General features: G+C 42.2%; 1 protein-coding gene across 1 annotated transcript; it reads right to left on the bottom strand.

The window, feature by feature from the left end:
* Positions 1-3,047: 3,047 nt before the first annotated feature.
* On the bottom strand, positions 3,048-7,912 carry LOC139560154 (myosin light chain 1, cardiac muscle-like). Its single transcript, XM_071376701.1, has 6 exons — positions 7,741-7,912; positions 5,114-5,141; positions 4,240-4,389; positions 3,793-3,966; positions 3,460-3,537; positions 3,048-3,349 (listed from the first exon to the last, which is right to left on the bottom strand). Exons 1-6 carry the CDS (start codon positions 7,840-7,842, stop codon positions 3,321-3,323), a joined length of 561 nt encoding a protein of 186 aa, XP_071232802.1. The 5' UTR covers positions 7,843-7,912; the 3' UTR covers positions 3,048-3,320.
* Positions 7,913-13,506: the final 5,594 nt, after the last annotated feature.

The following is a 13,506-nucleotide window of genomic DNA, read 5'->3' as shown; positions in this document are numbered from 1 at the left end:
AAAACATTGGAATATAACTTGAAATGTGGGCTGTACAAGTCTAACAAATATTTTACTCAACAACATGCTAGTTTTCACCTAAGCCAAATATAATTTGTGGGTACTGTAAAAATGTATGACTACTACTACCAGATAGACTCACAGGTAATTGATTCCAGTTTTCAGAAGAACAAGTGTGTGTGCATCAGCAGTAGTGCAGATTGTAAACAATGATACCGCACAAACATTACTTTGACCAGTTTGATTGAACTGCCTTAGGTTAAATTCATTATATAATATGCGCAGTAAACAACTAATACTAAGTAAGTTAACCTCCTGGCATTTATATAAATCTGGATCTGGATTTTCAGCTAGAATTAAAATTCATATAAAAGTGACCACAAAGACCCCCAATCATCCAATCGCTTTAGACACACACAGCCACATGCCCGCATGAACATACAGACACATGCATGGTGAGACACAAATGCCTTCAAACTACAGTAGTTTGTGATCATTGTTCTGTGGTATTGAAAGGAGATTTGTTGGTGGCAATTGTAAAAGTAGAAGAGATTGTGATGATGATGATAGTACTTTAGCAGTACTATTGTAGTCATACAGATGTAGGATCTTAATTTGATCACTCTTTTGTTTCTGACGATTTTCCTGCACAACAGGAAATGCCAACTTGTAGTGTATTTGAGTTTTAAACAGGCTTCTAAAGTTTGTCATTTCCACTTTGAAATGTCAGACTTGATTTGCCCTAACGAGAAATGTATCAACCAATACAAAAATGTCCATTCATTATAATCCATATAATAATTCCCATTTCCTGTTGCTGCAGGATTATTTTCCTGCTGTAACAAACGGGCTCAAATTAAGATCCTACATCTGTAGCTGTAACAGTACAGTAGTAGTCAGTATAAAAGTCAGAGTAGCACACTATACTGTACGTGCTATATACAGTAGCAGTATTTGGTTCACAATGTGCCTCCAGGAAATGCTCACATCCAGAGCAGGTTTGTCTAAAGAATAATGAATAATTCTGTTTAATTGCAAGTTTTGATCCACAAATGAACAGTTGGGATGTACAATAACATGTTATTTGAGTCAACAAGAAGGGGAACAATTGAAAACAATGAACAGTTTGTTGAAGTTGGTCGGTCCTGTCACGTAATGGAATAGCAATCCAACTGGACAAATGCATGGTGAGACACAAATGCCTTCAAACTACAGTAGTTTGTGATCATTGTTCTGTGGTAGTGAAAGGAGATTTGGTGGTGGCCGTTGATAAAATTACAAGAGGTTGTGATGATGTTTACCTTTATTTGACTAGGCCAGTCAGTTAAGAACAAATTCTTATTTTACAATGACAGCCTACACTGGCCAAATCCAGCTGTGATACAGCCCAGGATTGAACCAGGGTCTGTAGTGATGCCTCTAGCATTGAGATGCAGTGCCTTAGACCACTGCACCACTTGGGAGCCCAAACCAACTGGCTCAAATTAAGATGCATCTGTAGCTGTAACACTACACTAGTAGTCAATATAAAGGTCATATTAGCACACTATACTATATGTGCTATAGAGCAGTATTTGGTACACAACGTACAGTACCTCCACGAAACGAGTGACGGGAGATGTCCCATCCAGAGCAGGTTTGTCTATCAAGTCATTCAGGCTTAATGAATCTCAATGTTAGTTATTACAGAGAGCAGCATTCACTTTCAATGTCAGTTAGTGCAGAGAGCAGCATTCAGGGGGTCTTCCTGGGGTTGAGCCATGGGGACTGGGGCTAAAACAACATGTCCGAAGTGCTACAGTACATTAGGACAATGAGTTGAGAGACTGCTGTTCACTCTACTCTTCCTAGGAGTCAGATAATCAAATTAGCAAGACATTATCCACATGAAAGGTAAATAAGTTACAATGTATACTGAAATGGAAATATTGAAAAAGAAAAAAGGACATCATGTGGACACTGGTGACTGATGTAGACCTACTGATCTGTAATTGGACAGTTATCCAATCATCTTAAATCCGATTTGTAATACCAGGTGATTATGGCGTGTTTTCCTGCTGGAAACAATCAATTTAACAAACCAAACACAGCCACTGAAAGGTCTCTGGTTTTCAGACCACTGGCTTAATCTATTTGTTGAAGGTAAGAAGCCAATTAATATAATGTAGGCCTATACATCCACTACATTGTAATATTTAGAACAAACACTTTTTTTACAGTTTATACTTGAAATTAAGCTCTTATCCATCCTGATAATATATCAATTTGGTATTTTTCTGACATATTCATTGTAATTTTTCTTTCAGTACTTGATACATGTCTGCCCTCTTGTGTCTGCAACCAGGAAAATCAAGTGGCATCATTAAATTGGCATAGGTTGTGTGATTTGATCAACCAAAGAAGAGAAGAATGGAGACATAAAAAGGTGTCCTTGTTCTGTGTGGACACTGACAGATTTAATCAGCTCTGACTTTTGCTATAACTTTAAGCGGGGTGTTTCCTTTCAAGTGAAAATGACTTAAGTAAAGCTTGCAAAGATGTCTCGACAGACCAGACAATGGAAGAACAGTGACTTCACTTCTTGGCCACATGATTCATTAAACACGGTGTCTGCCTGGAATGTGAATGTGTGTGATAAAGAGACTACAATGGCTACTGACTGTGTGTGAATGAAATATATTACATTAAAGAGCACACATGTCAAACTGAGTCCATCTCTTTTCTCTATAAAGATTTCTTAAGATTGTTCACAAAGCTTAACTTGATGCAGTTAGAAGAATTGTCATGGTTGATGTATGAATATGAAGGACCTCCATACGGAGTTTGCCTGTTCCTTTTCTGATTTTTTTTTTCAGTTTCTTTTCATGTATCACTGTGAGCTGATTGTTTGGTAAAGTATATTAGTTAGACCAATGACACCCTCTATTGGATGTAGGCTACATGAGGCCGCATTGACCTTATACCGTCACAAGGCAAGGAAAATCTGACTAAGGAAAATCAGTTAAGATAGGTAAAATTCGGAAGTGAAGTATTGCACAATACTATAATAATGAATCATTCTGTTTAATCACAAGTTTTGATCCACAAATGAATAGTACAATCACATTTGTTATTTGAGTGAACAAGATGGGGAGCAAATGAAAACAATGAACAATTAGTTGAAGTTAATTGGTCCTGTCACCTGATGGAATAGTAATCCAATTGGGCACATAGGGATGAGCACATGAGATGAGCACATGGGATCAGGGACATGGTGTGGACTTTCCATAAACATATGAACAATCACCTGTCTTCAACTATCGGGTGTCTTGGCAGCATTTTTAAGATGCCATGACGTGTTTTACAAAAGCTGCGAGGAAAAATAGACAAGGGAATTACATACAGAAATCTTGATTGATTTAAAAGCTATGTTTTGGAATGTTTAGTCAACGATAGCAAGAAGAGGGTATCATTTCTTACCTTCGTAGTTTACACAGCCGTTGGCGTCCTCCTGGTTTGTCATGAGCTGCTCAACCTCATCCTCCTTCATCTTCTCACCTTCAACCAATCAACAATACTGTTCAATTCCCTTTTCTAATACCATTGAAATTGAGTCTGCCCTAAAACCTTTATAGCCTACTTTAGCCTGGTCCCATAATGAATGTGCTTTAGCCAACTCTTCTAACGTTGTCAACGGTATGACAATAAAGAGTTGGTTACAGCACATACATTGTGGAACCAGGCAAGGTCAAACTATTTTTGTCTGTATTATTGTATGGTGTATGTTAAAGATGTCTGGGGTGTTGGACTCACCCAGTGAAGCCAGGACGTGCCTGAGCTCAGCGCCCATGACCGTGCCATCGCCCAGTTTGTCGAATACCCTCAGACCCTCAACAAAATCTTCATATGTGCCGCGGTCCTTGGCTTTGCAGATGTGTTGGTGGATTGGCAGGAAGCTGTCGAAGTCCAGCATCTTTGTCGCCATCTCTGTGTATGAAACAACAAAATCAAATGTCATTGAAACCATCCATACCATCACCAACACAGGGGTTAGAAATGTATAACATTGACTTAGACTGAATTAAAAGAATACATATTAAATATATGATTACCTCTATTAGATTTCAAATATAAAAAGTAATAATAGCTACATGTTAAAAGCTTATTGATGAAACATCGAAGAAAGCAAACTGAGCAGTATGTTTTTATTTTAGAAAAACACAAATATAAAACTGATCATATATTGTTGCATGGACTTACCCTCAGCCTTGGGCTTTCCAAGGACGTACATGATTTCAGCATTGGTGGGGTTCTGCCCCAGTGCCCTGATCACATCGCCACACTGTCCGTATGTGATCTTCATCTCATTGAGTGGTGTCCTGTCGAACAGCTGGAAAGCATCCTTGAAATCTGTGGAGAGAGCAACACGAAAGTATCATTGTGTGTCTAAAATCTATTCTGCTTAGCTTTCTGAGTGTCTGGCAGGTCCCTAAAAGCAGGCAGGTCTCACTGCATGCATATCTCAATTTGAGGAGAGGCTGGAAATGCCACAATCTGTGGTATGCTAACAGTGTGCCACCATGTATTGAAGTGGTGAGGAAATCAAAGGGTGATTGCCTCCTGCTTTCAATATATAACTTTTTTCTGTAGGTAATATAAGCCATGTAGCAGACACTTTTATCCAAAGCAACTTACAGTCATGCATGGACACATTTTGCATGTGGGTGGTCCTGGGAATTGAACCCAGCATCGTGGCAATTTAAGCACCGTGCTCTACCACCTGAGCTACAAGGATCCCTTGCACTTTCATATACATCTGTCCACTTAAAAACAATACTGTCAATGGAGAAAAGTTATGATTGTTGTCATCTGTCACACAACATTGTAAATGAATGTAAATTGATATTGTTGCACTCAGAACACTTCCACAAACCATCAATTTAATTTGCTAATGACTAGAGAACAAGCTCTCAGCCTATCAAATGCCAACAGTCTCTAATTAGTCATCTCAACTGTATGAGGCACTTCTTGGTATTCTCATGTTCAAAAATACTAAAATACAACCTCAAAACAACCTCTATTATAATAAGTGTACCATTCCAGGTCACAACTGTAACTACAATCTCAATCTTACCCTCAATCTGCTCAGGAGTGAATTCAAGCTGAAAGGAAAAACAAAATTAACAATTTGGTTCAGGAGGTGGACACAAAGTAATGATTTAAAATGGTCAACAACATAGTTAACTGCATGTTGTGAGCAACAGTGAAAATCACTTTTAAAAAACTGAGGTCAAATACATAAGGCATGACTCTTTGGCCTTGATGGTAGTAGTACCCCCACTCTGAACGAACCTAAATGTAAAGTGAATGGAAAATGGAGGAGTATAGGAGGAAAAGGACATGAACATGTAATTGTGCTTCACCAACCTTTCAGGTTATCTGAAAAACTTCAAAGGTCTAACCTAAAACTGTATTAAAATCCTATTTATATTAATTTGATATCCATGTAATGAGGATAGGAAAGGAACGTCCCTCTTGCACTTGTTCACAATCGTAAACGCTCTTGACGGTTTTCCTATTGTGTATGTTGTGCAAAAATATTTTCAAATCCCACATTTTTGCATGTTTTAAAATATTTGGCCTTGGTTAGAAATATATGTATTTTTCTTTGCACTTCTTCTTATTTTTATTCACAAATAAGGCATTCCGATTTGGGTGGTCTGCTATGCATGGCCATAATTAAAATCACATTGAGTGGTTTTAACCTCACTACATAATACAGCTGTTCCCTCAACTATGAAAATGTTTACTTATATAGAAGAGGCAGAGTCAGCAAGAAACAAACTTTGTCTTGTGTAAGCCAATATTCTACCAACTTTAAGCTCCATCAAGTTCAAGATACTGTTGCTTAAGTACAAAATAATGTGACTTGTGATGATGTAAATAGTAGTATGAAGATAAAATGCTCTATAAAGGTCTTGAAATACATTTAGATATTTGCCTGTCATGTTAATTATCATTGTTCCTCTTCAATCCGTCATGCTACTCGTATTATCTTATCTTTAAAGGACCAGTGCAGTCAAAAACTTGATTTTATATATATATTTCCACAATATGAGGTTGGAATAGTACTGTGAAATTGTGACAATTATGATAATGCCCTTTTAGTGTAAGAGCTGTTTGAAATGACTGCCTGAAATGTCATCCTGTTTTGGTGGGATGGAGTTTTGACCGACATCACCAGGCAGTAAATTAGTTAATAGACCAATAAGAAAGAGGGTTCCAAACCTCTATACCAATAACAGCTAGTTACATTTTCCCCTACCCACTCCGTCCGACCACTCTTTGCTAAGAAGCATTTAGATGTGTTTTTTTGGTCATTTTAATTGAAAACAGTCACACTAGCTAGGTTTCCATCCAATTGGCGACAGATCTTCATGCGAATATTCTGAAATCCGCATGAAGAAAATATGCGGCTTTTCCCAACAGTAGTGTGTTTCCACCAAACTGACTTGTTGCGGAAAAGTCAGTGAGTGATGATGTAGTGCACACAATATGTTATTTTTTGCTTATGTTTTCATGTACCGAATACAAATCTAAAGTTCAATGTGTTTCCATCATATGTTCAACTCTACCGATAGTTTTGTCACAAAAACTGTTGCGTTAAATAGCCAACAGTTCGCAGATATAGGGTGGTCTACATGGTGAGTTTATCATGGATAAGAAAAAGAATATCTTAATTTGTCAAATGGCAGTCAAGCATCAATCATCATGTCACCAGAATATGACCCTCGCTATTTATTGAAAATGAGCATCAAGCTCATTACCATGTACTTTCAGCACCCCTTGAAGTTCATCATAACTTATCTAATCTGTAGCCTAATAAGCTGCATGGTTTCCCTAGTCATAGTGGTAGGAACACACACTATACCATCGCGTGACTCGAAGTTTATTCGATATGATGTTTATTATATCAATATTTTCACATAAAAGCATTTCCACCACCATTTCTCGCATAATACATTTTACCTACACAAAAATATCCAACCATGTCAAACAAACAAATGATCTGTCGGCATTTACAAAATTGTACCTTAACTACCTGTTTCCATCATAGCTGTTGTGACTTTAAAAAAAATCTATGGTGACTTCATTCACATAAAAAGCTGTGGATGGAAACGTGGTTAGTGAGGTACTTAATTGTTACACAGACAGTTTTTGATAGTGACTTAAAAATGGCTGCATTGAACCTTTAATCAAACCATGTCCAAACTGCTGAACTGTAGGACTCCTATTTGCATGCACTGCCCTGTTCACGTCACATGGTGTCTCTAATGTTCTTGAAAAACACAGATGACTATCAATGGAAGACCAAACTGTTATTACCATCTCCTTGAAAGGTCCATTTTGTCCTCAAGTGGATAGACGGCTTGATGTTGAGATTAAGAGTATTTCATTTTTCTTATCAATTTGATGAATATGAAAAGAATGGAACCTCACCCAAATGATAGTTAAATGATGTGCTGTATGATAGCCCAGTTACAATTTTAGCATCTAATAAATACATGATTAACACACCTTTTTCATCTTGAATAAATCCCTAATAAACAAATCATTTTAAACACATTCGAAGATAACAAATAATAAAATAAAAACATTGTTATGTTGATGTTTCCCCCATCCAACACCCACATCCAAAGCTCATCATATTTAACCTATTCCCTTCATGCAAACTCAGTGAAAACAGGAGTTTTTCTGTACCACGACTTCTGTGGGGTTAAACTCCGGGATCTTGACTGGCTCAGGCTCTGGGGCCTTGGGTTTGGGTGCTTCTTTGGGCTCTTCCTTCTTCTTGGGCGCCATTGTGATACACGACTATACTCAGGGGGCACAGGAGAAAGGACACTGCTAACACACACTGGGTAGAGGTGTTCTGGAGTGGCTGGGGCCCTTTATTCTTTCCTCACCCCCTCCCTGACTGCAATGCTGCCAACAATAGGGGGACTACTATAAAAGGCCATGCTTTGTGCTTCTATTTAAGACATACAACAGCCCGGCGGATGCACATCATCAAGAAGGCTACTAGGAAACCAATTTGGATAGAATTCCCCCGCCTGGATCCAGGCGTGGGAATTCAGCCTTGAATCCAGCGATTTCTACTTAGTCCATTGACGTGTTCCGGTTTGTTTAAAAGTCAATCACAGTGTTGTATCTGAAGTGCTTTGATCTACCAGTTAATTGAGCTAAAGGTGTTCACTGAGGGCAGGTGATCATCTGAGAAACAGACGGTGAATGTGACTCAAATTATCCTGCTATAATAATATTGATAATACCCTGCAAATACTCTACACTCAGATTAAATATTGTCTAATGACTGAGTATTGTCTCCCAAGGATAGGACAGGACCGGAGGACGTCTGTGTGGGTAAGCATGGCGGGTCTGTGAGATTATTATATATTTATGGGACAGATGTTCCTATCTGCAGGGATTTACAGAGTGTTAGTGACAGTTGGGAGAGACATTTGAATAGTCACTCTGCGAGCAGTAGGACTGACGGCATATACATTTCTCTTCGGCTGGACTTTTCAGATGGCAGTTTATGGACCTGCTAGAATAAAACATGTCTTGCTTCATCCGTGATAAGATGCAGTCACCATAACCTAAGTAGTTTACTGATAGTGATCATCTCTCTCTGAACAGCTACAAAAATAAATCCACAGCATCATGTATTTTCCCCTATACTGTAGTTCACATGCATGATTAATCTGATTTATCTATTGGTTTATTTCATACTGACTGCTCAGCTTGCCTAACACAAAAAGACAAGGAATAACTGCACTGAACAATATAAATGTAACATGTAACAATTTCATAGATTTTACTGAGTTACAGTTCATATAAGAAAATCAGTCAATTGAAATTAATTCATTAGGCCCTAATCTATGGATATCACATGACTAAGGAATACAGATATGCATCTGTTGGTCACAGATACTGTACATTAAGAAAAAAGGTAGGGGCGTGAATTAGAATACCAGTCAGTATCTGGTCTGCAGCTCCTTCGCATAGAGTTGACGAGGCTGTTGATTGTGGCCTGTGGAATGTTGACCCACTCTTCTTCAATGGCTGTGGGAAGTTTCTGGATATTGGCGGGAACTGGAACACGCTGTCGTACATGTCGATCCAGAGCATACCAAACATGCTCAATGGGTGACATGTTTGGTGAGTATGCAGGCTATGGAAGAACTGGGACATTTTCAGCTTCGAAGAATTATGTACAGATTCTTGTGACATGGGGCCATGCACTATGCTGAAACATGAATTGACGGCAGTGGAAGGATGGCACAACAATGAGCCTCAGGATCTCGCCACGGTATCTCCTTGCATTCAAATGGCCATGCTTCATTCTGTAGCTAGAGGACTCCTGATATCTCCAGGAGTGATTGCTATCATTCTTTTGTCTTTATCTGTTGTGGTCTAGTATTGTATTTTTGCTAGCTAGGGCTATCTGCTTTAAGTGCTGCCTGTCTTCCCAGTTGTCCACTTGGTGTGTGAACTGCTGACTGCTGATTATTTGCAGATAGTTGTTGACACATCCATCAGGATCAAGGGGTGGGCAATTTGTGGCTTGTTTTGGTCATCAGTGGCTGTACTGGAGGGGGAGTGGTTTCATCTCTTTTTTGACTGTTTATAACCGGCTTCTCAGGTTCCATCTCAGTGTGATTCATTCTGTAGCTAGAAGACTCCTGGTATCTCCAGGAGTGATAACTATCATTTTTTTTGTCTTTATCTGTTGTGGCCTACTATTGTATTTTTGCTAGCTAGGGCCATCTACTTTAAGTGCTGCCTGTCTTCCCAATGGCCAACTTGGTGTGTGAACTGCTGACTGCTCATATACTGCAGTACTTCGAATAAGGAAAGAGAAGAAGGCTCCACACCACTCTCTCACTTGAGTATCTTACCAAGTTATTTACAAGATTCTCATTTTGCTCTTTTGTATCTTTGTCAATGATGTGTGTGTTTTCTATATCTGTTCGCTCTCCCTGTAGGCTTTACAGACACTCCCCACGCCTTCTAATTTAGTGTACCCTGTGTACACAACTCATGTGGAATTCCAGGCAGTATTTTGAAATGCCGATCTGCGGTCAAGAATGGGGAGTTCATCTTAGCCTATGCTACCCTTCAGTGCCTTGACATTTTGGCACTGACAGAGACATGGATCACCCCAAAGAACACTGCCACTCCAGCTGCACTTTCTTTATCTGACTCTCATAGTCCGAGAGCATCTGGTCGTCGCGGAGGTGGCACAGGTCTACTTATTTCTCCTAAGCGGAGATTTTCTATTTTCTCCCTCTCTCACCTGTCCATCTCCTCATTTGAATTCCATTCTGTCACAGTCATTTGTCCACTCAAGCTTAACATTATTGTCATCTATCGCCAACCAAGTTTCCTTGGAGAGTTCCTCAATGAACTTGGCACTTTGACAAGCTAATTTCCTGACGATGGCTCACTGCTCTTCGTACTTGGCTACTTCAACCTCCTGACGTCTGCCTTCGATTCATTTCTTTCCAACATTCTCTTTCCCCTCCTTGCCTCTTTTACATTTACATTTAAGTCATTTAGCAGACGCTCTTATCCAGAGCGACTTACAAATTGGTGCATTCACCTTATGATATCCAGTGGAACAACCACTTTACAATAGTGCATCTAACTCTTTTAAGGGGGGGGGGGTTAGAAGGATTACTTTATCCTATCCTAGGTATTCCTTAAAGAGGTGGGGTTTCAGGTGTCTCCGGAAGGTGGTGATTGACTCCGCTGACCTGGCGTCGTGAGGGAGTTTGTTCCACCATTGGGGTGCCAGAGCAGCGAACAGTTTTGACTGGGCTGAGCGGGAACTGTACTTCCTCAGAGGTAGGGAGGCGAGCAGGCCAGAGGTGGATGAACGCAGTGCCCTTGTTTGGGTGTAGGGCCTGATCAGAGCCTGAAGGTACGGAGGTGCCGTTCCCCTCACAGCTCCGTAGGCAAGCACCATGGTCTTGTAGCGGATGCGAGCTTCAACTGGAAGCCAGTGGAGAGAGCGGAGGAGCGGGGTGACGTGAGAGAACTTGGGAAAGTTGAACACCAGACGGGCTGCGGCGTTCTGGATGAGTTGTAGGGGTTTAATGGCACAGGCAGGGAGCCCAGCCAACAGCGAGTTGCAGTAATCCAGACGGGAGATGACAAGTGCCTGGATTAGGACCTGCGCCGCTTCCTGCGTGAGGCAGGGTCGTACTCTGCGAATGTTGTAGAGCATGAACCTACAGGAACGGGTCACCGCCTTGATGTTAGTTGAGAACGACAGGGTGTTGTCCAGGATCACGCCAAGGTTCTTAGCACTCTGGGAGGAGGACACAATGGAGTTGTCAACCGTGATGGCGAGATCATGGAACGGGCAGTCCTTCCCCGGGAGGAAGAGCAGCTCCGTCTTGCCGAGGTTCAGCTTGAGGTGGTGATCCGTCATCCACACTGATATGTCTGCCAGACATGCAGAGATGCGATTCACCACCTGGTTATCAGAGGGGGGAAAGGAGAAGATTAATTGTGTGTCGTCTGCATAGCAATGATAGGAGAGACCATGTGAGGATATGACAGAGCCAAGTGACTTGGTGTATAGCGAGAATAGGAGAGGGCCTAGAACAGAGCCCTGGGGGACACCAGTGGTGAGAGCACGTGGTGCGGAGACAGATTCTCGCCACGCCACCTGGTAGGAGCGACCTGTCAGGTAGGACGCAATCCAAGCGTGGGCCGCGCCGGAGATGCCCAGCTCGGAGAGGGTGGAGAGGAGGATCTGATGGTTCACAGTATCAAAGGCAGCCGATAGGTCTAGAAGGATGAGAGCAGAGGAGAGAGAGTTAGCTTTAGCAGTGCGGAGCGCCTCCGTGACACAGAGAAGAGCAGTCTCAGTTGAATGACTAGTCTTGAAACCTGACTGATTTGGATCAAGAAGGTCATTCTGAGAGAGATAGCAGGAGAGCTGGCCAAGGACGGCACGTTCAAGAGTTTTGGAGAGAAAAGAAAGAAGGGATACTGGTCTGTAGTTGTTGACATCGGAGGGATCGAGTGTAGGTTTTTTCAGAAGGGGTGCAACTCTCGCTCTCTTGAAGACGGAAGGGACGTAGCCAGCGGTCAAGGATGAGTTGATGAGCGAGGTGAGGTAAGGGAGAAGGTCTCCGGAAATGGTCTGGAGAAGAGAGGAGGGGATAGGGTCAAGCAGGCAGGTTGTTGGGCGGCCGGCCGTCACAAGACGCGAGATTTCATCTGGAGAGAGAGGGGAGAAAGAGGTCAAAGCACAGGGTAGGGCAGTGTGAGCAGAACCAGCGGTGTCGTTTGACTTAGCAAACGAGGATCGGATGTCGTCGACCTTCTTTTCAAAATGGTTGACGAAGTCATCAGCAGAGAGGGAGGAGGGGGGAGGAGGGGGAGGAGGATTCAGGAGGGAGGAGAAGGTGGCAAAGAGCTTCCTAGGGTTAGAGGCAGATGCTTGGAATTTAGAGTGGTATAAATTGGCTTTAGCAGCAGAGACAGAAGAGGAGAATGTAGAGAGGAGGGAGTGAAAGGATGCCAGGTCCGCAGGGAGGCGAGTTTTCCTCCATTTCCGCTCGGCTGCCCGGAGCCCTGTTCTGTGAGCTCGCAATGAGTCGTCGAGCCACGGAGCAGGAGGGGAGGACCGAGCCGGCCTGGAGGATAGGGGACATAGAGAGTCAAAGGATGCAGAAAGGGAGGAGAGGAGGGTTGAGGAGGCAGAATCAGGAGATAGGTTGGAGAAGGTTTGAGCAGAGGGAAGAGATGATAGGATGGAAGAGGAGAGAGTAGCGGGGGAGAGAGAGCGAAGGTTGGGACGGCGCGATACCATCCGAGTAGGGGCAGTGTGGGAAGTGTTGGATGAGAGCGAGAGGGAAAAGGATACAAGGTAGTGGTCGGAGACTTGGAGGGGAGTTGCAATGAGATTAGTGGAAGAACAGCATCTAGTAAAGATGAGGTCAAGCGTATTGCCTGCCTTGTGAGTAGGGGGGGAAGGTGAGAGGGTGAGGTCAAAAGAGGAGAGGAGTGGAAAGAAGGAGGCAGAGAGGAATGAGTCTCTTTTGACCTCACACTTTCCCGATCCCCTCCAACTCACAAGGCAGACAATACCCTTGACCTCATCTGCAACCGCCCTCCAGGTTTCCTTTTCTGTCTCCCTTTCCTCCAACCCAAAACACTCAGCCCCTAGCCAGATGGTCATGCATTGTCGCAATCTTAGCTTTCTCTCTCCAACTACTCTCTCCTTTTCTGTCCTATCCTCCTCCCTTTCCTTTCCTCCCGGCCGGGTCGGCCCTCCCCTCCTGCTTGGTGGCTGAGTGACTCATTGCGAGCTCACAGAACATGGCTGCAGGCAGCTGAGCAAAAATGGAGGAAAACTAAACTTCCGGAGGATTTATCATTCTTTCACTCCCTCCTCTCTACCTTCTCTTCATCTGTATATGCTGCTAAAGCCACTTTCTACCTCTG

Source organism: Salvelinus alpinus, chromosome 30, assembly GCF_045679555.1.
Source record: "Salvelinus alpinus chromosome 30, SLU_Salpinus.1, whole genome shotgun sequence".
Lineage (NCBI taxonomy): Eukaryota > Metazoa > Chordata > Actinopteri > Salmoniformes > Salmonidae > Salvelinus > Salvelinus alpinus.
This window is presented reverse-complemented; position numbering and strand designations above follow the sequence as displayed.

What these genes read in the sequence shown, in the direction of transcription:
- LOC139560154 (XM_071376701.1), bottom strand. Translation starts at nt 7,842, where the DNA reads ATGGCGCCCAAGAAGAAGGAAGAGCCCAAAGAAGCACCCAAACCCAAG. An exon ending in TTAACCCCACAGAAGTCGTG is followed by an intron (nt 5,142 to 7,740) that starts GTACAGAAAAAC and finishes TTTTCCTTTCAG; the next exon opens with CTTGAATTCACTCCTGAGCA. An exon ending in GCACGTCCTGGCTTCACTGG is followed by an intron (nt 3,538 to 3,792) that starts GTGAGTCCAACA and finishes GATTGGTTGAAG; the next exon opens with GTGAGAAGATGAAGGAGGAT.